This window comes from Dermacentor variabilis, chromosome 3, assembly GCF_050947875.1.
Source record: "Dermacentor variabilis isolate Ectoservices chromosome 3, ASM5094787v1, whole genome shotgun sequence".
NCBI classification, from domain to species: Eukaryota; Metazoa; Arthropoda; class Arachnida; order Ixodida; family Ixodidae; genus Dermacentor; species Dermacentor variabilis.
This window is the reverse complement of record NC_134570.1, coordinates 221,263,647-221,289,955: the sequence shown is the minus strand read 5'-3', so window position 1 is coordinate 221,289,955 and position 26,309 is coordinate 221,263,647. Positions and strand designations below refer to the sequence as shown.

Genomic DNA, 26,309 nt, shown 5'->3' with positions numbered 1-26,309 from the left:
GCTTGCATTATTTAAAACTGAAGGAAGCTGTTGTGGCTGAACATAAGATGATGCTTTGTACTATCTTCACTAGGAGAAGGGCGCTTGTGAGACACAATGTCGCCATAGCGACTGAATGATCTGTCTATGCCAACAGAGTTGATTGGCATTGACAGGTATTTAAGGGCAATGGAAAAAAAGTGCTGGAGTGAGCTGTTCTATCCCTGCCCAGAAAGCCAGAACATCAAAATCTACAACTGGATTTTTTGTTTAGAAAGAAATGGTGCTAAATCCCTGTCACTAGATTTGAGTTTTTGTGCAGACTTCAGGTACACTTGCACTATTCAGCAGCTACGGCTAGTGATTCAACACAGTGCCAACGCAGCCATGAGCCATCGGTACGCCTACACTCTGCAGATTGCTTTCAAGATAATGCACGTGTGGCTGCGGAATACGCAGCTGCCTGCGGAGTACAACACCACCTTCCTTTCACCACTCCCCCTGGGACCACGGGTGCGATGGAAGACAGCGTGCTGCCTCTCCGCTTTCCCCTTTTATGCACGCAAGATTAAGCCGCGATCGTCGGCTCAGCCATTGCATGCCTTCACTATCACATACAGCACATGACACGCGGGGACAATGTTATCGCCCTTGGCCTTCATACAGAATATCGAGGCGACGGAAACGGCAGAAATGTACCTGGAGTACCCATATAATTGTTATCACAATTGTATAGGAATGGTACCCATATGCTTGCGCATAACCTGCATTCACAAAGTGAAGTGTCACTGTAATTCTTTATAAGGTTAGAACATTTGAATATAAAATTACATTTGTACAACACTAAAGGATGATGAAGCAATAGAAACCCTTTTACTATTAATTAATAAGGAAACACTACTTCCCGTCACCTTTGGCACCTTCCACTGGATCTGCCGTTTTTAAGATGTGTAGCGCCACCTTGTGAAAACTATTAGAAATAGCATTTCTTTGTCGCTTCCAAAAGCAATATTTTAATCATTTTTTTCACATTTCCACAAAAAAACATCAATTCTGAAAAATTTCGTGAAATCACGGTACGTATCACAGAAAGCTGGAGACTCTACCTATAAGGCACACGGGACAACTTTAGGCAGTACTATTCAATATACAGCGCACAAAAGCATATCTATGATCTGACTGCAGTGATAGACGAACACTGTGGCACACTGCTGGTTTGCCTTTGGCTACAAAATGACTAAAAAATGGCAGCTGGCGCTGAAGCACTTGATGTCTGCCAGTGAAAGTTGTGCAATTTCCAACTCATTAAATTTTTCTAAAAAACTCAAAGCCTTGGTTGCAGAATGAAATTAAAAAATTGTTTGCATAATGACAGGCCTGGATATCAAACAAGTATCAAGGAAGCGTATCCCTGAAGCATCAGTATTTACTAGAAATACACAGAGGTGAAGGGCAACTCACGGATCCATCAGGCATCAGGGCAGCACCTTTGTCAGACGTTTCTGGCTGAACTGCAAGCAAAAAAAAAAAGCATGCAACAGCACTGCTCTTAGAAGGCATAGGTACCACCGCAAATATCTTTACACAACTGTCATTTCCCATTTGGCATACCTGTTTGCTCATACATGTCTAGGTTACAAGTGTAATGAACTCGCACAGGTTCGTGTACACTTAAACCTAGTCACAATGATATTACCCAAGATGAAATACTAGATATAGAAACCTAAGTCCCAATGAAAAGGCCTAAGACATCCGTGCGATATTACAGTGAGACCTGTTACAGGTACTTTGCAGAGTCAGTGGTGGAATCATCCTTTCAATTGGTTGTCGCCATCAGTCATCAGCACGCCTTTGTGTTCGAACAATATCACAAAGTGCACGTGCCAAGAGCTGCAAGCCTCACGAACGAGGCAATAGCAACACATTCCACAAGAAAGACAGTAAGCGTAACGAGGCAAGAATTTAGCTGAAGCAGCCGCCACAGAGCCAAGCATGGAATGTCGAGAAAAGTAAACAAAGTCGTGGTTCTCTAGAACTGTAGAAAATAAACAAGCTGCATAGCAGAGTGTGACACCACGAAGTTGAGGTGACGCTCTTGTCAAGTTTTGAGCATAGAGCAAAATTTTACAAACTTTCTTCGAAAAACCGATCTTATAGGAGTAGAATTTGCATGACTTTTTTTTTGCTTTTCATCATTTGCATTAAATGAAGGTCCTGGACCTTGAAATGCTGGAACAAATCACTGAAAAGCCCCAGAACACAAAAGATATTCTACTGGTAATAGCTTTGTAAAGAACCAGTTTCGGTTCCCAGGAAGTGTGCATGTGTTGTGATGTTACCATGCAGCAGGTGGTCATGTAGGAGTAGGAAATTGCGACATTCTGGCGCTCGCACCAGCTTACTCGGCTGTCTGTTTCACTGTTACAGTAGTCCACAGGGATTGATGTAGCAGCATAACAGACAACTGGGTGAGCCAGACTGAGTGCCAGAACATCACCATGCCCTGCTCAGCTTCTTCTCCGCTCATTTGTAGCACAAAGGCCAGCAAGCCGAAACAGTGCATCTTGGCAAGAGACTTTGGCAAACAGGTACACCTTGCCACCATCAGCCCAGTCGGCAGGAAAACATGACACAGTGACCCCACTGACCACAGTAGCTAAACCTCCCGACATCATGTAGCTCTTGCGCGACACCAGGTGTGTCTCCAAAAGCTAGTTGGCGCTCTCCAACGAGCGCACCCCTCAATTTGGTTCTGTGAGAGTATGTAACCTCAGCAGAGAAAACTGGACCGTGAAAACAGGCGAGAGGGCCAAAGAAAGCTATTCATTTTCAAAAGGAAAAGACCAAGGCGGGAACTCACACTTGTGTCCGCAGAGCAGGTGCAGCATGAGCTCGCGTCGAGTCATGAAGCGCATGGGGCACATGGTGCATGCGTGGTTGGTCTGGCGCAGGTGGACGCGGCTCACATGGCGCTTCTTCTGTGCCAGGAAGTTGAAGCCCTTGGAGCAGTACTCGCACTTGAACGCCTTGTTGGCACCATGCTTGGCCTGCCTGTGGTGGCAGCAGCATAAATTGAAACGCAAACAAGCAAACATCTAAGGCCACCTAAGCACTTCTGATGACTTGTGAATGTGAAAGTGTTAATGTCCAATTGAATGACGCTGAGCAGTCCTTCAAGTTTTGTGCAGTGAATATGTACCACAGTGGTACATGCTGCCCGAGCCAGCAAGCAGCAGCAGCAGCAGCCTGCGGTGCCAACGCCGCATGCCACCGTGTGTGACAAGAGACCAAGGAAGCAGTCACAGCCACCAAGGCTGGCAGGCATGAGCAGCAGCTAAGCTCAGTGAGAGAGAGAGATACGGACCGCATGCCTGCTTCCAAGAGAGAGAGTGAGAGTAATGTGGCATCATGGCGATGCTCTTTCCTCTCACGCAACACATGGTGCACTATTGCATCAGCAGGTATGCCCTTTCGCCCATTCTGTTCTGTTGAGGTGCACTCGTGACGTAGCGTCGCAGCTAATGGGAATTTACCTGCCGATTTGCTGCTCCAGATGACAGACGCTGGCTTTTTCGCTTTCGCATCAGTAACTTAGTAGAACATCTGTTGCACATAATTACATGGAAGTGCACTGTCTACTTGCTCTGTAACTGCTTTCTAAGCACAAAGTAGTCCCCAGTGTACATTCTTTATCTGAATTAGGACTCTACTACAAGCAAAGGCAAAGCTGGAAACAGAACAATGCATTTCAGTCGTTTCTGGCTTGTTCAGAAACAATTGAGGACCTTAGCCAAGAAAGTTTAAGAGTAGGTCTGAAGATTAATACGCAGAATACGAAGGTAACATTCAACAGCCTGGCATTTGCGATTTTTTTTGTCTCTAAAACCTGTGTCCCCCCTTAAGCTGACACTAGGCAGGAAGCTTTCAGGAAAACAGTTGTCCTCTGTCTACTGGCTAATTTAGATGCTAAAATTACAACAAGCTTCCTAAATTTATTGAGTTGGAACACTACCGTACTTATTCGATTCTAACATGCCCCCAAATCTAATGTGCACCCAATTTTTGCAGCTTTAAAGAAATGAATAAAAGTGCACATGAATGTAACGTGTCCCTGATTTATAAAAGAAAAAATTATAAAGAAGATTTATAAAAGAGCATGGCTCCCATGCTCACGATCAGAAAAAACGAGACGTTCAGAATTTATCTTCACAGAACGGAAACCTTTTAAATGCAAAGCATTTCTTTGCCTAGTCGGAGCCAGGGTCAAATGGAAGGCCGTCCAAGGTCACAGAGTTTGTCGTCAATGCGTGCACCACCCCACGTGCCTGCTCGCTAGCCCCTATTGGTTCGGCCCCTCCTTGCACCCATTTGCATGACACTGTTGGCTTGGCGCCTCCTCTCCTAGCTCCACTTGCCAGTAAGGGGCTCGGTTGCGCTAGCTGCACTATGTTGCATGCAGGCCCCTACCTGCAGACGGGCCCTCGAAAGCGCAAGAGACGCATACTTTCAAAAGCGAATGGCCTCTGGTTCTGATAGTACATCATCACGGTGTCACGACTCTTGCATGTGGTGGTCCTAGAGGGAGCGTTTCCCTGAAGCGATATTAGTTCATTCGGGCTTGGCGCCACATGCAGGAGACATTATTGCTCCACACTGACAATCATCAAGGATGGTTCCTGCCAGAATTTTTTAAAATTAGCTTTCATAATAAAATCAGAACACCATCATTGCCATTTGCGCTTCATTGGCGACAGATGTCAGGCTGCATCTGTCAAAGCTATAACTTTTACAGATACAGTGAAACTTCGTCACCACAAATACCAGGTTAGCAAACTTCTTAGAAATATTTTCAATATATACAACTATTTCAGTACTACGAACTTCAAAATACGTAACTTTTCAGAATACCGATTGTTACTCAGTTTCCGTGTTGTGTTAACAACGCCTCAGTACAACCAATTGATATTATAATATCTGGGGATTCTTTTATTTTCATAACAACTGGAGTGGTAGGCTAGCAGACAACACGGCGCAGAAAGCAAACGTCTCGTAACTTGCTCCCGGTGAAGCGCGGCGCATGGGCTTGGAAAACCTGAGACAGTGCGAGAGGAGAAAAACGCCTGTGGGGCTTTTTTTTCTACTGTGGAGGCATCACATTCTGTGAGCGCATGCTTCACCCAGACAGGAGCAACAGTGCTGCGTTGCCCTTCTCTCTGTGCTCCCAACTTTTTTCCTTGTGTGCACAGAAATGTAACCTCCATGCTCACAGAGGACGCCACAAGGCCCGATGATGTCGTTTACACACTCTGGCACTTTAGATTAGTTCAGGTGTCCACCTCAAGTGAGACAGTTGCAGTATCTACAACAAGGAATGTGAACGAAAAAAAAAGAAACATTGCGCTTTGGAGGTGACATGGAGCTTTCTCTTTATTGGTAGTTTATCCACGTCTTTTGCATGTGCTATGGTTACCATACCGTGTTTCAGCGGAATGTGGCAGCGGGATCTATGGAAATTGAGGCACAGAATGTTGAATATTGGAGCTTTCATTATAATGACCTTCCAGAATAACAAACAATCTGCCACGGTCTCCTGAGGTTTGTTATACAGATATTTCACTGTACTGCTATCACTTTCACAAGATTTCATGTGACTCTGCACCACACTTGTCAAAGTATGCAGCCGACAGCATTCCTGGTGCTGTGTGCAGATAGCGAGCTTGTCACAGTGCCAAAAACGCTGGCAGTCATATACACCGACACATTCAGTGCCGAGTCCCATGTAATTTTGCCAAAGTGAATGACTGAGAATACCGCTCCAAATCATAGTCGACTACAAAATGAACCCACGAAGTTGGTCGTAGGTGTTCTGTGCCCACAGCAACTATCATAACATTTCAGGACAACTAAAAGAATACCTGTAATGGTAACATTTTAAAAACTCTCACGCTGTTCTTGACCAACCATTCACTTTTAGACAGAAAGGATACTTTAGCGCGAAATGTGGCCCTAGCAAATGAAGGTCCTTTGGATTCAATCCTACTCTGTGGCACCAAAATGTGCACCAGAATTTTGGCGCCAATGGTGTTCTTGCATTCCACCACTGTCAAAATGAAGCTGCAGTAAATGAACATCAAAGCTAAACACCGTTCACGTGCAGCAGCAGATTGTCGCAGTGGTAGGTAAGACGAAGCGGGTCTACCTCTGATTAAGGCAAAACAGCCCAGACGATGGGACGGGTGAAACAGACAGTGTCTGCCTTGTTGCACCCCGATCAATGTCAACTAGGCCAGCCCATGTGCGATCTATTACTGCTTACTGGTGGTACTTGAGCGTGGTGCTTGTCTTGAAGCTCTCGCCGCACTCCTCGCAGGCGAAGCCACGATCCTGGCCGTGGCAAAGGCGATGGTTGCGCAGAGCCGTCTGGCTGCTAAGACACTTGCCACACTGCTCGCACTGTGGCCGCTGCCGGCACTGGCGTCGCTCCATGTGCCGCTGGTACCGGACCTGCCAGTGCAACACACCATTACGTGGCTTCACATCAGCCGAGGGGAACAACCACGCTGGTGGCTACTAGCTCTATTGTGCTGCCGGTCTTCATTGGTTACGCTCAATCAATCAATGTAACATAACAAAAAGAAATCTTACATAACGAGCATTCTGTCAAATCCCACAATTCATTGAAGAGTTGTCAGAGTTGTGCCAGGAACGTAAAAATTTCGACACACATTATTAACATTACCTGTTTTCACTGAATTTGCAGTTGGTGCCTCGTAGTGTTGTTTTAAGACCTTGGGAAACATTGCAGGTAACAGTAGTATGACACTGTGGAATGCTTGAATAGGTAATCGCTCGCCACTCACAACCTGCTTCCTGTTTCAACAAAATATAAGCAACATGCCTCGCATAGTTCATTGAGGACACTGGGAAAAAGCAACTACACGCCTGGTACATTAGGTAAAAAATCGGAAGATAAGTGTTGAGTAATTATTCCGAGAGCACATAATTAACATACCATAAACACTGGAATATAGGTCAAGTTAAAATAAGTAGAAAAGTGCCCCCTAATCTTATTTGGCAGTTTCTGGCAGAATCTTTTTTGTTGCCTGGCCTAAGTAGAAAAGTGCCCCCTAATCTCATTTGGCAGTTTCTGGCAGAATCTTTTTTGTTGCCTGGCCACTATAGGACAAGGAAAGAAAAGTGAGGAAAGTATTGGCCTTTCTGGTGCTATTGCAATTGTGAACGGCGCAAAATTTGCAAACAATGTGCAAACATGCATTACTGCTGCCCCGGGGCGCAAAATTAGCAGGTCTCGGCTTGACTTTGGTGTGCTACATTTGAAAATGATGCAACAGAATACGCAGAGGCGAATGCGAGAATGGCAGCACTGCACCGTTAGGTTTCCACAAATGGAAAGTAAAACGCCGCAACTATGGTGGGTGGAATCGTGAATTTCATAGGAAACTTCATTCTGGGACCGTTACACTGTTTATAAGTGAACTCCAAAACATCATAGCAGAATTTATTTACGACCATTGTGCACGAAAACGGCTGCCCAACTGGTGAAATTGGCGGCACAGAAGAGAGGTCTTGTCGGCCAATGCAGTCTGCCGAACGCGGCGCAGAAAACCTCAAGCTGCCGTCGATGGGGGCTGGACCATCAAAATGAGTGAATGGCCAGCAGTGTTGCAAGGACGCCTACAGTCTGCTGCAGAGATCGCCAGCACACACCTTGAGTGCCCACTGCATGCCACTTGTGGCCTGAGTCCTGTGTGCCCGTAATGGATGCTGTGGGATGCTGTACGTGGCCGTGTAAATAAAGTACTATGTTCTGCAGTGCAACTGCACTGAAGAATGCCTCTTCTTTCTTTGTTTTATTTTATCACCTCAAAGCCTGGGGTCGACCTACATTCTGGACCGAGTTATATTCTGGTTTTTTAGTACATACACACTTCTTACTTTTGGTACATGTCACTCATGGAGTGTTCGCCATTTCCTGTAAATATTTTTGGTGGTTGTCCCAGGAAAGTGATAAACGTTTACCCATTTCATATTAGGTCTTTAAATGGGCCAAAAACAAGGGCTTAGCAATTTTAATATGACCCCTAAGTGACATACAGAACTCAAAATTCACTTACTTATTGCCCCTAACATTCCCTACAATTTCTTAACGTATAAACTTCGTGACTAAACTAATGACTGATTGCCAAGTGCACAAAACTGGAAAACAGGATGCCACACAAGAAGAGACACACGGAAAGATACATAATCTGAAGAAAGCTTAGAACCGTCATGGCATTCGCATGGCGTTTTCAGCACCACAAAAACTTGCGTGGTTGTGTTTGCATGCTTGAATGCACTGCCGGCTGTGGTAAAAAAGCACGAAAACTCGCATGTACGCTGCGCTGTGGGAGTGGCACATGGGATCCCGCCAACTTGGCGAAGATCCTGCATGGTGTAGATGGCCGTGCACGGGAGCATCAACTGACTGTGAAAAATAATGAAATGCCTAATTTGTCCACACACTGAGCTGCCTGTGAGGTGCAATTTCATTTTACCAAGATCACAGGAAGAAGTGTTTTTGGAAGCGTTTTTTATCAAAGGAAGAGGTAATGCCTGTGTAATTGACACATCTATATCGTTGTTCAGTGCAGAAATGTCTTTTTTGATTAATCAGATGCGGTTCTGTAGGGATGCGGGGAAGGGTACGGCATCTTTCTTTCGATTTGTATGCGCCTCCGCATGCACCCTCTTGTAATGCGATATATTATAACACCCAATGTTGCAATAAGCCAGTTGGTAGCCTGCAATCAATCTTTCCGTGTGGCTCTTCTTGTGTGGTGTCCTGTTTCCCAGTTTTGTGCATATAGTAATCAGTCGTTAGAATGAACCAACTGGCCCTTCGAAACATACTAATTAAAAAATGACTGCTCTAGTTCTTTCAGAAAAGTGAAACTGGCATATAACGCTTCTGAGCACTTCTACTCCATTAACAGCTTTGCTCTAAAAGAACATAAAGGAATATTGCATAAAAGTGCACAGATCTGCATCACGCAAGAACTGCAGCAATTTATTTTAAAAGTTGTTGCCCGTAGGCCAACGATTGTTGTCCAGTACACCTGACTTCAATCCGGCCTTTCTCGGCGTATTCAGCCTGATTGCACGCGTTCCAGGGCACAGCCACAGCAAGTGTCGACTGAACGATTGCCACCAGGTCTGCCAACAGTGACGACAACCAGCAGTGCATAGGCAAGGCCTTTGATGAAAATTACGGTAAGCTGCATTCTTGCCGTGGCCTATATTTCATCACCCATTTTTTCCTTGTCATCTTTGTGACTATAAAACAAGCAATTGTGGTGGCCTTCATGGCGAGCCTCAAGCTGTTCAGTTGTTAACTTACCGTACCAACAAACCTCGTAGAGCAGTTAATGCATAACAGTGAATGCCAAATGGAGTTCTGACACATTCCACTCAAAAAGGAAGGAACTGCTTGACAAAAGCGAAAGCTCACCTCACTGGAGAACTCCTTATCACAGCGGACGCAAGCGTAAAAGCGAATCTCCGGGTGGGAGGACAGGTGCTCCTGGATGTGCCCCAGGGAAGCCCCAGTGTAGGCACAGTAGTTGCACTTGAAGTATGGCTGCCTGAAGCCACATGCCTGCAGCATGTAGTACAGCATGAGTCTGCTAGCACTTACTGAGGTAAATGTGAGTACGTATAAGAATGCTTGAGGTCTCAACACAAAATGCTTCTTGTCAATTTTTGGTCAAGTCCCAAAATCTACAAAATATGAAATACAAATGATCAAGAATAACTCCTCATTACAGGTCACACCGGCTGTACAATCAGTTCAATTTCATGCGCATCTACAGAAAGACTAATTTGGAACAATCCTTTGGAACAATCTTCCTAATGCCATTGCTTATGAGAGTGACCAGGAAAAATTCCGGCATCTTCTAGCAACGCATTTTTCAAACTCGACATAACCTAACTTAATATGTTAACATAACCTAACGTGTTATTTTTCTTGAGTTTCCCAGTATTATTGTGCTACTACCCCTTAAATACTGTTTTGTTATAGCCAAATATTGTCTCGCTCACTCTGTAATTCTATTGGTTATATTTTAATTGTGCAAATTTCTTGTTCACTGACCTCTCGCGTTCAAAAACATTCGGTTTGTCTTTTGTACAATTTTTAACACCACATTGCTGCAGGTTAGCGAATTTCTTACACTGTATATTTTGCATATGTATTCACATATGTATTCTAATTATTTTATAATCTTTGAGTGTACTCTCCCCCTTTACACAATGCCCCTAGGGGCCTGTAAGGTATGCTTAAATAAATAAATAAATAAATAAATAAATAAATAAATAAATAAATATTTTACATCTTCACCTAACACTTTGCTGAAAAATTTGGCACATTAGCCTGAACCCCCGCAATGTACAGTACCCAGTGCATAATCACAGCACTGTGCTGTGCAGTTCCATTTAAAACTTTCTAATGCTCTCTTAGCGTAATTTTTCCTGTATACCAATTGCGTGATTGTGAAAACCATGAACTGCGTTTTGTAAATGTTCTCCTCCAATTCCCTTCCTTCTTTGCAACAACTGCTTTTGAATAACTGACTTAACAATTCCACACTGAGTTGCAAGGCAATCCCTGCACTTTCTGTGCTCACACGTGCTGCTTGCTTTGTTCCTGGGAACACTTACCATGGTTTGCTTCCAACATGGTGCATGGGCCATGTTTTTCTAAATGGCAGCAGCAACAGGCATTAAAATTTTGCAGCTCACATGAACCAACATGTTGAAGTTTGCAGGCCGTTCTAGCCAAGTCTAGAAGACACTGAATAGCAACACAAGGTCAGTTCTGTCTGGTGGAGTATTTTCTCAATGACTGGATTTGCATTTATTTGTTGCAAAGAAAAGGTTGACTACAATGGTCTTGAATTTTTAACCAAACCTTAGTGTGGTGTCACATTGGTGTGCTAAGTTATTATGATTACATTAATATTGAAATCAATACGCAGAAAGATACTGCCACGTAGTAGTGACAGTGACAAACACAGCAGCAAAACTATGGATGAGGAAACTTAGTTTTTATTGGGTGAACTTGTGCTCACAAAAACAGGCTGTACTCAAAGCACAACGATAGCGGCAAACACAGTTGGCGATCGTAGAAATCTGATCTGCAGGTGAAGCTCGTCGGCTTTTATGCTACATCAGTCGCCAAAGGTGCCAGTATAATCGCTGGTGCCCACGTGGTTTCTAGAAGGGACTACACAGTTCGCATCGTGCATGCAATCTGATAATACAAGATTTGGCGAGGACACACACAACAGATAGAATGAAGAATAACATTCACGCAAGTTCCAAATAGCAACGGGCTATGGAAAGAAGAATGATAGGTGTAACGTTAAGGGATTAGAAAAGAGCAGATTGGGTGAGGGAACAAACGCAAGTTAATGATATCTTAGTTGAAATCAAGAAAAAGAAATGGGCATGGGCAGGACACGTAATGAGGAGGAAGGATAACCGATGGTCATTAAGAGTTACAAAATGGATTCCAAGGGAAGGGAAGCATAGCAGAGGGCGGCAGAAAGTTAGGTGGGCAGATGAGACCAAGAAGTTTGCAGGGAAAACATGGCCAGAATTAGTACATGACCGGGGTAGTTGGAGAAGTATGGGAGAGGCCTTTGCCCTGCAGTGGGCGTAACCAGGCTGATGATGATGATGATGATGATGTTCCAAATCATGCAGGCGAGTCTTGTGCTGAGCAATAATGTTTAACATTTGTCAGCTGGTGAACAGCAGTCACCGGAGAAAGATAACGAAGCACACGTGTCAATATCTTACAGGCCAAGGTACTTTGAAATAAAATAATAAAACAAAATAAATATTGATGTATACAGTACGTTCGGGCTGTTTTCATACTAAAAAGAAAAGAAAGCTTCTCAGGATGCACTAGGTTGAATCCTCAATTCTTTAATTAGTTACCAAATTCAATTATGGAGTTTAATGTTCCAAAAGTGCATAGTGGATTATGAGGGAATGCCATAACATAGGGCTCCAGATTATCCTTGACCACCTGGGATCTTTAGTCTAATGCATGGCACGCAAAGACAATCTGCCCCCATAGAAATTTCACCACCAGTCTCAGGCTCCTTCAACAGCAGAATTACGGATAACTTTGTGAAGTTTTCGAGATCGCTTCTCGTTTCAAATGGATGGATGGATAGATGTTATGAGCGTCCCCTTTGGAACGGGGCGGTGAGTTGCGCCACCAAGCTCTTGCTACTATACTGCCTAATGTCCTACCTAAGTTAAACAATAAAAAATTAAAAAAGTAAACATTATAAACTCCCACACCCAAATTTTCTGATCCCCTATTGCTAACTGTGCTTTTGTGCGTCTCCGTTTTTTGTCGTTTCCCTACTTTTCATCCACCAATCCTCCAATGGCTTCTTACTAATGCCTATTGCGGACATGTTTACTTTTCCACTGCTCCCTCTGAACCCAAGGGCTTCAAGGAGGCCTGTGGTGCCTAAATCGCCCGCTGGGTAGACGTCTTCACATTCCAATAAAACATGCTCCATAGTTTCCCTAGCTTTACCGCAGCAAGCACATGCTTCTTCTTCCTTCTTATATCTCACTTTATAGGTGCGTGTTCTGAGGCATCCCGATCTCACTTCGAAAAGTAATGAGCTTCCCTTTGAGTTATCATAAATTGTTTCTTTCCTGGTTTCGTTTTTTCCTCTTAAGTAGTTACTCATGGCAGTTTTCTTTCCATTGCCGCCACCCATGAGATTATTTCAGCCTCTCTGACTTTCCGCTTGACCGTCTTTGTTGCTGTGTTGCCCACCCTACAGGCCACATACTTGCTGGTAAGCTTCCTAGTTCTTTTCCTCCACTGTGAATCAATGTTTTTCCTGTACAGATACCTCAACACTCTCCCAGCCCATTTACTTTCCTCCATATTCCTCAGGCGTTCTTCATACTCAATTTTACTGCGAGCTTCCCTCACTTCAAAACTAGTCCAGCCCATATCACCCTGCAATGCTTCTGGGATGGCAGCGCCAGCTATCACCAAGGTCGAGAGCTAGATGCAACAGCTAGCTTGTACTGATTTTACCGCCAATTGGCAGGCATGGAACGTACGAATACAGTGTGCTCCCAGCATTCATGCTATGTTGTTTCTCACACTTTTTCCATAAAATCACTTATGTGCAACATGTATGCAAAATCTAAAGTGTAATTGAATAATGTTCTCTGGATGTAAACAAAGCTATCATGGTATACTACAACTCGCTTTCCAGAAAATCTGTTTGCACCACGGTAATGGTATTTTCCTTATTCCCATTATTATGACAATGTTTAGTTAGACAGGCTAATGGATGGCTTTGGGGAGTAATGCACGGACAGCAGTGCCAAACTTGTGGCCAGTGAGGTCGCTGACTGTCTATCTGATGCCAGAAGCCTGTGCAGCAGCGAGTACGTAGGTCATCCACAGTCACTCAAGGACAGTTTCCTTCATTTGCCTTCTGCAATGTCAATTGGAATAAAATACTGCTCCAAGCACTCCCCATACTTGTCCCATTCCTGGCTGCTTTCTTCAGTGAAGAGTTCCAGTATTGGCACACTAGTTGTGGCTGGTCGTGGATGTTGTGGGGATGCGTGACTCTCGCGCGTCCCCAGATATCTTGTTTTCCCCCCATCTCCTGCAATCCCGCTTCGCCGTGTGGCCTGCGTGACGCCCGCGGCGGTGAATGTGGTTGAAGCGCAGCGCGAGAGATGGCGCGAGTGTTGCGCTGCTACAGGCTTACTTGGGTGCCTGTACAGGTTACTTCGGTGCCTACAGGTTACTTGGGTGCCGGGAGACAAGGCGCTTCCTCTTTCCCAGGGGATCAGCGAATAGCGTGGATGTCCCGCGCGCGCGCTGACCCATGCTTCTGCGAGACCGTCTCGCGTGGCCGCCTTCGAACGCGCCACCGTTCGCGTGACCGTACGCGCGAACGACCAGGCGTTGGGATCCAGCATGGGGCGAACATATTCGCTCGTTATCCGGTCGCGGTGAGTCGGACTTCTAGATTTGTCCCGCGCCCATTGGCATGTTTTGTGGATAGCAACTTGGCTAGCAGGCATTGATCTATGAAAGGTGCAATAAATGCCCTTGTGATTGTTTGCACTAGTGTGTTGTCGTTCCTTTGTCCCAAGAGCACGGGAGGAGAAACCCACAATGTTGATGGCGAGCACACGTAGCGACAGCTGGTCATGGGCATTTTCCATTCTCACCACAGTTGATATGAAGGAGCAATACTCATAGCAACACATCAAACATTTATTAGTTGCACACGAAGCCCATGACAGCCCTTCTGTACAAATGGCAGTTAACTGCACTGCTTTCCTTCTTGTCTTCACTGTACCAGCACTGGCTGGTCGTGGCTTATCATTATACTTATTGTATTTACACGAATCTAACATGCACTGTTTTTTTTTTCAAGAAAATCGGTCGAAGGATTGCCTGTGCGTGACGAAGCCAGAATTATGGTTGTGGTGTTGGCAAAAGCCTATCGTCAGAGCCGTAAGACACAGTGTGTCATCGCCATGACAAGATGGCAACAGAGCACATTTTCGTGAAGGTTGCAGTGGTTTCATTTTGTGCTTGACTGTGACCTGGAGTGGCATTCTCGAGCAATCATTTTTGGAGGTACTATCACTTTTGCGAGATTTTGCATGACTCGGTACCGGATGTGTCAGTGTATACAGCTGCCAGCATTTCTGGCACTTTGCCATCTACGCATAGTGCCAGGCATGCTGTTGGCTGCTTGCTTCAACTGTAAAGTGATAGTAGTAGCTCTCTAAGTGGTAGTAGTGACCGCGCTTAACAGATACTGTACCTGTGCGCTTGGTATCCATAGACAATGAAGTGCAAATGGCAATGACGACGTAGTGCTGCTTTCATTATGGAATCTCAGTTAAAAGAAATAACTTTTCCCTTATGTGAAGGTAAATTCGGCATGTCTCTGCTTTTTTTTTTTTCTGATTGCGAACCCAGGTGCCATGTATATATTTTTCTTTTATAAATCAGGTGCACGTTACATTTAGGTGCAGTTTTATTTTCTTACAGTAAACCTGCAAAAATTGGGGGCATGTCAGATTCAGGGGTGCATTATAATCTTGTAAATATAGCAACTTAAAATTACTATCAGTTCAAGTGAACAGAAGCTTGAACAGTAACTTGCTCAAGTGCTGTTCAGCAAGCACTCTTGGATGCGTCTTATTGCAGAGACAAATTTGGGGCAGATGTTAGACATCTTTTCTAAAGTGTGATCCATATCAAGCACTGCATTGGGTAAGGCGACGAACTGGGCTAGGACGAGAGAGCACAAACTAGTACCAACAACTGTTGTTGGTAGTTTGTGCTCTTCCGTCCTTTGTGGTGTGTCTGTGTCATTTACCGAGATCAGTGTCACTCAGCGCAGTTTAATATGAAACACTGCATGCAACAATACGCAGAAGCCTACACAGACGCTTGTTAAGCTCGTTAGTATAAAACATGACAGACTTACAATCTCAGGGTGCATGCTTGTTGATGGAGCAGGAGCTGTTGTCACCATGAAGTGACCTGGATAGATGAACACAGGGGGATCATGTTACAGTACTGGTAGCTCCATCTAGGTTGCTTTGCAAGTTCATAAGATGTCAGCACAGAATACCCAAAACGCACACAATACTTGGCCGAAAAGTGCAAAACGCACTGTGCTTTGGGAACTCTGGATAGGTGACTTTCGTATTAAATTTGATGGATCCAGGCTATTAAATTTATTTATGAAATATTTAAGGTTCTAGTATAGTCAACCTAATAGACGCGTCTACAGCAGTTGGAATGACAACACCAGAGAACATGAAGTAATTCAAGCATGCAATAATAGATGCATAGCTGCTCTGCTCGCATAACTGACAGAGATTAACATACACTATATTGGGAAAGGACAAAAGGTGGCTTTTATCGAAGAAAAAGTTAGAAAAGGACATTGTCAAATTTTTTGCTAATTCTTCTCATACAGACATTACTGTGTAACTATTTTTAGAACTTATCAACTATGTAAGTTGTAAAAGTGAAATTCCATAATATCATCATACAAAACCACTGCTTCTCTATAAAGTTTTTTTGAATGCCTAGTAAATGATCAATCAAACGTCCAATATGACATCACAATGCAAAATCCTAGGGACGAAGTCACGGGCAACATTCTTGCACATGAATGGCAGAAGGCACGTCTAAATTATGCCTTGGCTGGAAATGGCTATGCATCATCTCCTGCCTGAGTGGGCCTTTTGAACACACACAGGGCACCCAAGCTGCCTGTGCACTTAGTCCGATTTCTGCTGCGGTCCAAACGGCAACTACGGGCACTAGGGGCCTAACTTAAGTTAGTCATACGCGAAGCCAAGGAAAGCATAGGGGAAGTTATTAATTGTAATGCAGAAATGGTAAGCTAAAGAGAAATTCAAGTGAGCGGGAAAAAAAATAATCTCGCCACTGGTGGGAGCCATCTTCCACACCATGCTTGTGCTGCTCTGCCAGTTGAGATGTGCTGTCTCTTCACCCGCTTTCCCAAATATTTGTGCATCTGAGCAGTCAGTGGAAGGGGACCATCCTTTTAACGGCAGGCATCACATAGCAAGTGAAATTTTAGGAGACCACACACGCCACTTTGAAGCATCAATGCTTCCGGACTTCTCCTCTTGTTTACCTTCATGTTCTCTTTTCCCTATCATTTCTACATTTCAATTAAAACAGCAAGTCATTTCCTCTATGCTTTGCTCGGCTTCATTTGGTTGTGACTATGGGCACCATGCAGCATTTGGAGTGCTTACACGTCAACATACTTTGCTGGCTTCTTGATTTTAAATGTACCAGTTAAGTCTGCTGTCAAATAAAACACCTAGCTACTTATAAAGCCAATGTGATGGCAAGCTTCCATCACCTTTATCAGAAAGAAGTGGCTGGTATACTTATTTGGACATACATTTATACATTAAAAACTTCGCACTCTTTGGCCATACTTGGCCCTTGCACCACAAAACATCAAGTTTATCGTGCGTTAAATATTTGTCTCTGGGCCCCTCTGTCATATGTCAGTAAAACCGCGTCAACTCCAAGTTGTACAGACTGGAAAAAATTTTGACATATGCGGAATTCGGAGATAAGTGAAATCACGAAAATGAACGCTTTATTCATTTCAGATAATTAGGGACTGTACTCCAGGCAACAAAGCAATTTGAGAACTCTGGAGCCCGCTTACCGCACATAAACCACATGGAGCCTTTTCAAAATGGTGCCAGTAATGTTCTTGGTCAATCACTCTCGCGTGACTCGGCCACGAACACATGGGCATCTATGGACAACAGTGTTACCGGCACTGTGCTAAGGCAGCATGCTTGGCACTGAGTCAGATTATCAATCCTAATGCAAGAACTGAAGCCCATGATTCGAGGAGTTCATAACTAGCTCAGAATGCACAAAAAAGTTGATGCTTTTAATTTCTGCAGTGTAATGAATTCTCGAGAATTTCACTCAGAAAACTGAAACTGAGTTGCGGATAATTGTCTTTAGCCCATGCCCTCAAGCCGTGTGCTGTTCATGCCTCATCCTTGCACGAGCATGAAGCGAGTGTCCTCATCTCGTGGGCTCACATGACCGCGTGCTTCTGCGGTTTGGGTGCAGCAGCGCAAGGGGACTCTGCTCAAGAGCACCAACACTGTTGCTCAAGGTCAGGAATAATACTTCTGGCTTGTGCCAGAAATATTATGGCTTATGCAATAACCAGAAAAAGCACAGCCTTCAAAATCGGTGTCTGCTACTCGGTGGGAGTTGCCATGGGGTGGACACCACAGTCGGGCACTGGTTGCACTTTCATCTCTGACACGGTCGGCACCACGCAAAGTGCGGAGGCACACTCGGCTCTGGGCAAGAAGGGTCGGCTGGTTGCCCTGTAAGCACCAGTCTGAGGAGGCATTTTCACAGTCGAGATCTTGAGATGTATGGGGTCCGGCATAAAAACTTTTCTCACCGCGGTGGGAAAAAAATTCTGACAACCAATATCTTCAGATATCAAAGTTCGAGTTACGAAGGTTTTACTGTAACAATACATGGCAGCATACTAACTGTGTGTTTCCTTTAACAGTTGGCCGTACTGTATCATTGCACTGCATGTACATATTTAGTTACTTATTAGTGGCGTGCAACTATTCAAAACGTTGAATTGGCTGATAATTAATTCAATTTGAAAGACACTTTTACTATTAAAAATAGTCAAAGTCCCAAAAATTCCTAAATGTACTTGGAATGCATTTCTTTGCAGAGGAACTGCTCTGGTTATTGAACGAATGAATGAGCTTTCTAGCTCATCCGGTGCACTTCCGCCACGGCTGTGCCAGCGTTCTTGCATAGTCGCCAGTGCCTGGCAATGCGCATGAGGCTAAGCACGTCTCTCATGCTAACAAATGCCCAGGGCTATCTGCCTAAAAAAGATGTTGTTGAAGACTTTCTCAAGGACAGCACCACTGACACAGCCATGATAACCGAATCGTGGCTTACTTCGCAAATAGCTGATGATGAACTTTCGCACGATAAATCACTTTTTACAACTTACAGGCTTGACAGGAGGGGGTGCAGAGGTGATGGTGTTGTGCTCTTCATAATATCTAACTTGCCTTCTTATCTACTCACGTTGAATTGGAACCACGAAATTATTTGCGTTAAACTGTCCGTTGCCTCGAACACTTATACTAGTAGCCATGTACCAGCCACCTGAATCCTATTCCTCTTTCCTCAACGAGCTGCACTCTGTGTTACTGGAACTGTTTTCTCACTTTCCTCATGTCGAACACATTCTTTGCGGCGACTTTAACCTCCCTGGTATTGACTGGGACAACTTAACTACAGTGTCACGGTAGTCCAAAGACTTTATTGATCTCATCCAATTGTTTTATTTTACCCAGTTGGTTAGCACACCAATTCGCGGTAATAACACACTTGACCTGGTCTTTGTTTCCAAGCCAGAGCGAGTTCATTCGATGTCTTGCGTCGATGGTATTAGCGACCACAGGATTGCCTTATTCAATATACCACTTGATGTTCCCATGCGCCAACCGTCCAAAAAGTACATTTGCGACTACCAAAACACTAATATGCTGGCCAGTAATTCAGGACTTGAAAAATTTTGTAAGTATTTTTCTCAGTATGCCCTAACAAGATCAGCTGACCAAAATTGGTTGCTCTACAAACAAAGAATAGTAACTTTAATAGTCAAGGAGGTACCCCTGGTCTGCATTCGAAGTGACTCAAAGAAGACCTGGTACTTAAACATGATCAGAAAATTATCGAAAAGAAAATATTGTCTTTACCGCGCAGCCAAAACAACACCCTCGATTTCGCATATTTCGCATGTCTACATGAATATACTAAACTTGTAAAATGCTCTAAAAATAAATTTTTTCATAAGGACACGTTACAGCTTGTACGCGATTACCCCCCACAATTTTGGAATATTCTAAACCCAAAAACTCACTCTTCTAATATGTCATTAACCAATCCTGATGGGTCACATGTTCCTCATGAGGAACGCTCGGATGTGATGAATGCGCACTTTACGCCAGTTTTTAATTGCGAGCCGAATGGTGGTGCACCTGTAGTACCGAGATCGGGATTCTGTCACTTACGCTGGTATATTTAATCTAGTCAACAAACTTAAAATGTCATGCGCTCCCGGGCCCGACACTATTCCTGCCAAAATTCTAAAGGCTACTAATACCGTCTCTAGTTGCATCCTACAGGTAATATTTACACAGTCTGTGAGGGTTCTGTTCCAAAGGACTGGCTCACTGTGAAGGTTGTACCGGCATTCCAAGACCAGAAATCAATGCGATCCTTCTAACCATTGCCCCATTTCACTCACTAATATAGCCTGCAAACGTCTGGAGCACATTACATATGCACACATAGCACAACACCTCAATGATAACTCACTTTTTTATCCAAAACAACATGGTTTTCACCCTGAGTTATCCTGTGAAACGCAGCTTTTTGAATTTACTACTGACCTTCATGTTAACTTAGATTCTTTGTTTCTCACTGATGCCATTTACATCGATTTCTTGAAAGCAAGCATTTGATCGCGTCACTTACAAAAGACTTATCAATAAACTCAGTGCACTCAGTCTTGACCCATTAATCTTATAGTGGATAAACTGCTTCTTAACAGACCGAGTGCAGTTTACTGTTATAGGAGGTAAGCATTCTTCAACAACAAGAGTAACATCTGGTGTCCCCCAAGGCTTGGTTCTTGGCCCCCTTCTTTTCTTAATATTCATCAACAACATACCTAACAAAATTTCATCTACACTCTGTCTATTCGCAGATGACTGCGTATTTTACTGTTGCATCAATAACCACCAAGATCACGTACATCTGCAGAATGACCTAAACCTAATTGAAAACTGGTGCTCAAAGTGGATGATGAAGCTTAATGTTTCCAAATGTGAACTTATGCATGTGTCTTGAAAACGCCTCAACTCCACTTATACATACTCGTTGCACTCAACACCAGTTTTGCAAGTACAAAAATATCGGTACCTTGGCGTCTTAATTACTACAAAATTAACCTGGGCAGAACACACAGTAAAGGTTGCAGCAGACGAGCCGAGGTCACCGGGATTCATCAGAAGAAATCCATTTTTGTCACCACCCTCTGTTAGACAACTGGCCTACAAAACGTATGTACACACAAAGCTTGAATATGCTGCGTGTGTAGCATCAAATTTATTTCATGAACACCACTGAGGCAGTCCAAAACTGCGCAGCACGATTTATATGTTCTAATTATGACTATAAGCACAGCATCAGTGAAATAAACAACTCCCTCAGTCTATCTTCTTCAGCATATCGATGCCAAATTGCCCTACCCTGTTTATTTCACACAATTTACTACACATTTCTGCATTTAAATGGAATGCTCCTTCCCCGCCGATCCAAACTTCTCATCGTCTTTTCAATTCTTTGAGCGTCCAGCATCTTGACGGTTCTACTAACGCCTTTAACAACTCGCTCTTGACTACTGCTATAGCGGAGTGGAATAAACTTCCCGAATTGATCGTCTTCGGACGTGATCATGTAAAATTTCGTGATTTATTATCCACACAATCTTTGTAATCCTTGTATTCACTACAGTTCACCTTTGTTTTTGTTCGTTTCAATCTTGCGTTGCTTTTCAATTTTGCTTCTCTGTCACAAGCATTCTTGAATTGTATTTCGCTCTGCCATGTGTATGCTGTGTAATGTTCTTTTTCTAGAATGTCTTAGTGATCCCCGTTTGACCATGTATGTCCTGTTTTTTATTCATTCAATGACTTCTCACGTTTTCCTCCCTTTGTATTACTGACCAATTTTTGTGTATTCTGTAATTGTACTACCACCCCTCCCCTTTGTAATACCCAAAGCAGAGGCCTTTAAGGGAATAATAAATTATGATAATGATGATGCTGTTGATCAGTTTTCAATACTTAATTTCTCTGCAGCACAGCTGAACAATGCGGCTAAGCATATATGCCGTCCAGTGAAGCATACCAAGAGGGGGGGGGAAGGGTCACTATCATGGGGCCACTGCTGGTGCTGATGGCAACTCCTTGATATCCACCAAAAGTAACCATACTGTACTGCTTCTACGTGCATCTGGACAACAGCCATCAGGTGGAAACCTCTGTATCTGATAGCAATCTGGCTAGAAATATGGTTCACAGGCTATGAATTCAAACAAGTAGGAAGCTTGGCAATGTTTTTAGACGCTCACCCTAAAGGAACTGTGTGCCACCAGGATGCTTCCATGGCAAATTGGCTTAATTAAAAACTCGGCTTCACAAAAAGCACGACTAACTAGGTCTTGTGCTCATGTAATTCAAGAAAGCTTCAATTTGCAGATTTCTAGGCTTGTATCAGCAGGCTTCCCAACTTCTTTGTTAACTTTGGTGGGTGAAGCTTCGTGGAGGAAATTTTGACATGAGCCAAACAATGCTTCGGAAGAAAATGAAAAGAAAAGGAAAATGCATCATGTTGTCATTCTATGGGTAAACAAAGTGGCTCATTCGTTAAAGAATGTAGCTTCTAGGTATTATGCTCCAGTACTGTTTTTGGCTCTTTGGAAACTTTCTTGTAGTTGTGCTCAGCTGTCATCTTCAAAAAGTACCGAGTGTGTCAAGGAGCACGCAAAGTGTTTTTTCAAGTGTTCAGCCGGGCTTGTTTATAAAATTTCTTTAAGCTGCAGAAAGGCACACATCTGCCAAACTGGCCGTTGTATAAATGATCACTTGTGAGAGCACACATTATAAATGAGAAATTGGACAGGCTCGCATTAGCTGTACCATTGCAAGGTGTGCACGTGTGAACCATTGCTCATAAACACAGGCATACTACGAAAAAGTAGAGATACGGTGGCATGGGAACTCGCAGAGGCTATGTACCCTATATGAGAAAATTTGGAGACCAGTGTATCAGCGTTCCGTCACTGTCTCTTTACGAGAATGAGTTTAGTTTTCTTGCTTATAGGTTGTGATTAAGCTTGGCATCATTCTCATGCAAAGTCTTTTGTCTATGTTCTTGTATGCATGCCTGAGGGTATATGAAGCGAAACATCGGGAATCAGTTGCCAGTGTGCACCCATTTTTGTCCATGTCTCATTTTGCACCCAAGGCCATTTCTAGCTGCTCATTGGACACATTAGTGTGTGGTGTCGGCAGGTACTCTTTGCAAGCTGAGCCAACATTAGTTAGCTCTGAATACTGTGCTCACACCACCACTAACACAAATCTTCTTATTGGCACAAAATTTAATCATGCACGTATGTTTCAACCTGTGCTTGTGGCACTGAATATTACTGCTGGTTGATGAGCTTATCAAAGTTTTTCCCACAGTGCTGACATGGAAGGAGCCTCCCTGGGAGTGAGTCTTGCAAGGCTCGTACAGGATTGGACAGCGCTTTACTATGCAGGGGATGCGTCAAGCTCAGAAGAAAAGGCAAAAGGTACAACAGGTACACCATGCGAGGTACAAAAAGTAGCCAATAAAAATGGAAAGTTAACATGTGCATCCAGTGAAACACACTGTAAACAAAAGAGTAAACATATGTCATGTGCAAAAAGCAAAGCACAGAAAGGTATGGAAAGAAAAAAAAACGAACATGCACTGACATATGTGTGAAAAAGTCAGGGCACAGAAAATGTATCATTGATAAGTTATCACAATTTAAGACCCCAAGAATGCGTTTGTCACTCTGACAATGAGTCAAAATGCTATTCGAGCTGTCATATTCACTGTACATATTTACCAATTGTGACAAATGTTTCTCGTGGTGGTAAGCACGTGGATAAAGAAAGCATGAAACACTAGTTGTGTGCATCTCTTATGGCTCCGACACTGCCGCCAAGGTAGACGGCCTCCCATCCCTGCTACTCACTGCTGTGTGCATCCTGAAAGTGGCGGTCAAGGTTCTTGCGGAACATGAACCCACGGCGGCACATGGTGCAGTGCAGTGGGTATGCCTTGGTGTGCTTGCGCACCACATGGTGGTCCCGCTTGAGGGCACGCCCAAACAGCTTGCCACACAGCGGGCATGCATGCTCCATTGCTGCCGCCTCTGCTTTGGAAACACAAGAGCGCATTGACAGGAGAAGAGAGGACAAAAACAGGACACATTGCCACTTTACGCACAGGAGTCTGTTTAAAACACGAGGCAGCACTCGGCAACATTTCACTTCCACAACTTAGTGTCAACTGGAGGAGATGGTGTAGGTTCGTGACTATGAAAGAGCAAGATAATACAAACTTCAGCAAAATGGCCAACTATGCAAGATAACGCAAAATGAGCACTTCATATTGCTATGGGACAGTTGCAAGTGACCGCAGACACCTTTCGGCGCACAAGTCCCTCCCCCTAGAACCATGTTGGAAAGCGGCCCGGAGCGGCTGCTGTGAAAACTGCCAACTGAAAAGTTTTATTAAAGTGATCCTGTTCTCTTTCCAGATGCGGCCAGCCAACCTCTATAAGTCTACAAGTATGCAACGATGAACAACATCGGCTAAGATAAATTCATTACACTTGTGAGAACAGGACCCCTTTAATGAAACCCCTCAGTTCACAGCAAGCGTTCACTTTGTGCTCTCTGGCCATCTCTTCCATTTTCTCGCTCTTTCATAAAGCAGCAGCAACCCATTTGATGTCCACTGCAGGACAAAGGCTTCTCCCCGCGATCTCCAGTTATCGCTAGCTTGTGTCAGCTGACACCATCTTATATCCATAAATTTCCTAACCTCATCAAACCACCCTGTTCTCTGCTGCCCTCGGCTGCATTTTCCTTCCTCCAGCACCAATTCTGTTGCTCCAGTAGGCCATTGGTTATTTGCTCTATGGATTACATTACATGACCTGCCCAACTCAACCTATTCCTCTTAATCACAGCTAGTTACACTCACTGATCTATACTACTACCACCTTCTTGTCTCGTTAGCAATCTTTTTCGTTCCATTGCTGATTGCACGGTCCAACAGGCTTGATTGTGTTGAAATGAGGTTCATTGCAATGGAATGTGGGCGAATGGGTAGTAGTCACAGATGTGCGGCCAAGTGCAGCTACCATGAGCTTAGGCTGATGGTGATACTGTTTAGACACAGGCAACTCTTCCCTAAAATCACCCTCCACACATAAACACACCATGCTGGCAGCTTAAGGCGAAGGCACAAGTGGATCATAGCACAGCTTGATGCATCAAACGTTCAAAAATTCACAATGGTGGAGGTCTATCCACAGCATGAGTGGCTCCGCAAAGCCATTTACCCCAGAATAATGATGACATTTGCTCCAGAACAGGGTAGGGGCTATAGTGTCGTTACATAGCAGTTTGTGCTGCTGCAAAAACCGCTATGCGCCACAGGACCCGGCCTTACTTGGGTCCTGCACCAAGTGACCGAACTAACCTATGAAGTGTCACCACTGACTACGAAGTCTTCCTCTGACCCACCAGTGACTTACTTTGTACAATGGTGAAGCCTTATAATTCGAACACTGATTCAACACACTAAAATGCGTAAAAACAGTGCTTCTTCCACCAAGAGTTAATGTTACACAGTAGTTAGTGCCGCTATAAAAAGATGTGGGGAGAAGAGGAAGATGATGCGACACTGGCATCGATCAGTGGTATCACTCTGCCCTGCATTCTCGAGCAACGCATTCTCCCCTGTATATATATCCCCTGTAAATATTCTTCCTCGTAATAGTATTTAGCGACAAGTTTAGTGGAGAGACCAGGTGTGGTAGCAGGTACCCTGAGCCAAACCAAAGAGCCAGGGGCAAAAGTGCATGGAGAACAGTTGTCAGGTAGACGAGATTGCTGCTGCCACTGGTCCTCTGTGGAAAAAGAGCAGGCAGGCTGGTGGCATTCCTCGGCATGTGGAGAAGCTTTGGACAGTGGCATACTGGCAGATGCATCGGGCACGCAAAAAGGAATTGTGTCAAAGGTATCTATTCACTTATTTAGAAAATTCTGCGCGCCACTTATGGGTGGTCCAAGCAAGAGTGGGTACAATTAAACGAAGAATATTGCACAGAAAATTACCGTATATACTCACATAAGGAGCGCACTCACCTAATAAGTGCATCACCAACTTTGCTCTTGAAAAATTTGGTTTTTGTTTTCCCCCGCATAATAATCACATCCCCAACTTTGCTTCTGTGCAGTCCCACGATCTAACAATCGTGCTGTAGTTCTTTGGAAATACTGCAATCTTACTCTCACATGTTTTTAGAGCGAGCACGCTTAATTTCAATGCCCGTCACTGTGTTAGAAATAATTAATAATGCAACACGAAAAATCCTGAAATCACATAAGCGTAATTTTAAAGCAAACTTATGTAGGCTGCACAACCATGACAGGGGCGGTGGGTTTGATGAGAAGTTGACAGCAAAGCCATGACGAGAGAACGCTGGCGGCCAGAAGGGGCCCTGCGTCACCACAGCTGCTCGGTGCCCGATGGAAAGACAAGCCTGTTCTTACCACATGCTTGTAGCCAGAGCAAAGGCACCTCGCAGATTAGAGAGAGCAAAAAATATGCCACTCCTATCAGCAACGCCAACTTTACTTTGACCTAACAGGACAGCACATGCACGATGCACGGCCAGGCGTACTGCACGGGAGAGCCCAAGTGAAGAAGGGAGGCAGCTGGCACTTGCTTAGTGCAAGATTCGCGCATCTTGCTTGCTTTTCTGTCTGTCTTT

General features: G+C 44.1%; 1 protein-coding gene across 4 annotated transcripts in view; it reads right to left on the bottom strand.

Annotated features, from left to right (window-relative positions):
• The window catches only part of LOC142576653 (uncharacterized), a 165,698-nt gene that overhangs the window by 18,674 nt on the left and 120,715 nt on the right, over nucleotides 1–26,309 (bottom strand). For 2 of the 4 annotated variants that reach the window (XM_075686874.1, XM_075686877.1), the window contains 6 exons: nucleotides 23,496–23,678; nucleotides 15,552–15,607; nucleotides 9,488–9,634; nucleotides 6,296–6,483; nucleotides 2,840–3,030; nucleotides 1,441–1,490 (listed from right to left, as the gene is read on the bottom strand). In XM_075686874.1, coding sequence (XP_075542989.1) covers nucleotides 1,441–1,490; nucleotides 2,840–3,030; nucleotides 6,296–6,483; nucleotides 9,488–9,634; nucleotides 15,552–15,607; nucleotides 23,496–23,678 — 815 coding nt within the window. The remainder of the gene's footprint in view (nucleotides 1–1,440; nucleotides 1,491–2,839; nucleotides 3,031–6,295; nucleotides 6,484–9,487; nucleotides 9,635–15,551; nucleotides 15,608–23,495; nucleotides 23,679–26,309) is intronic. The other 2 variants (XM_075686875.1, XM_075686876.1) reach the window with 2 other exon arrangements.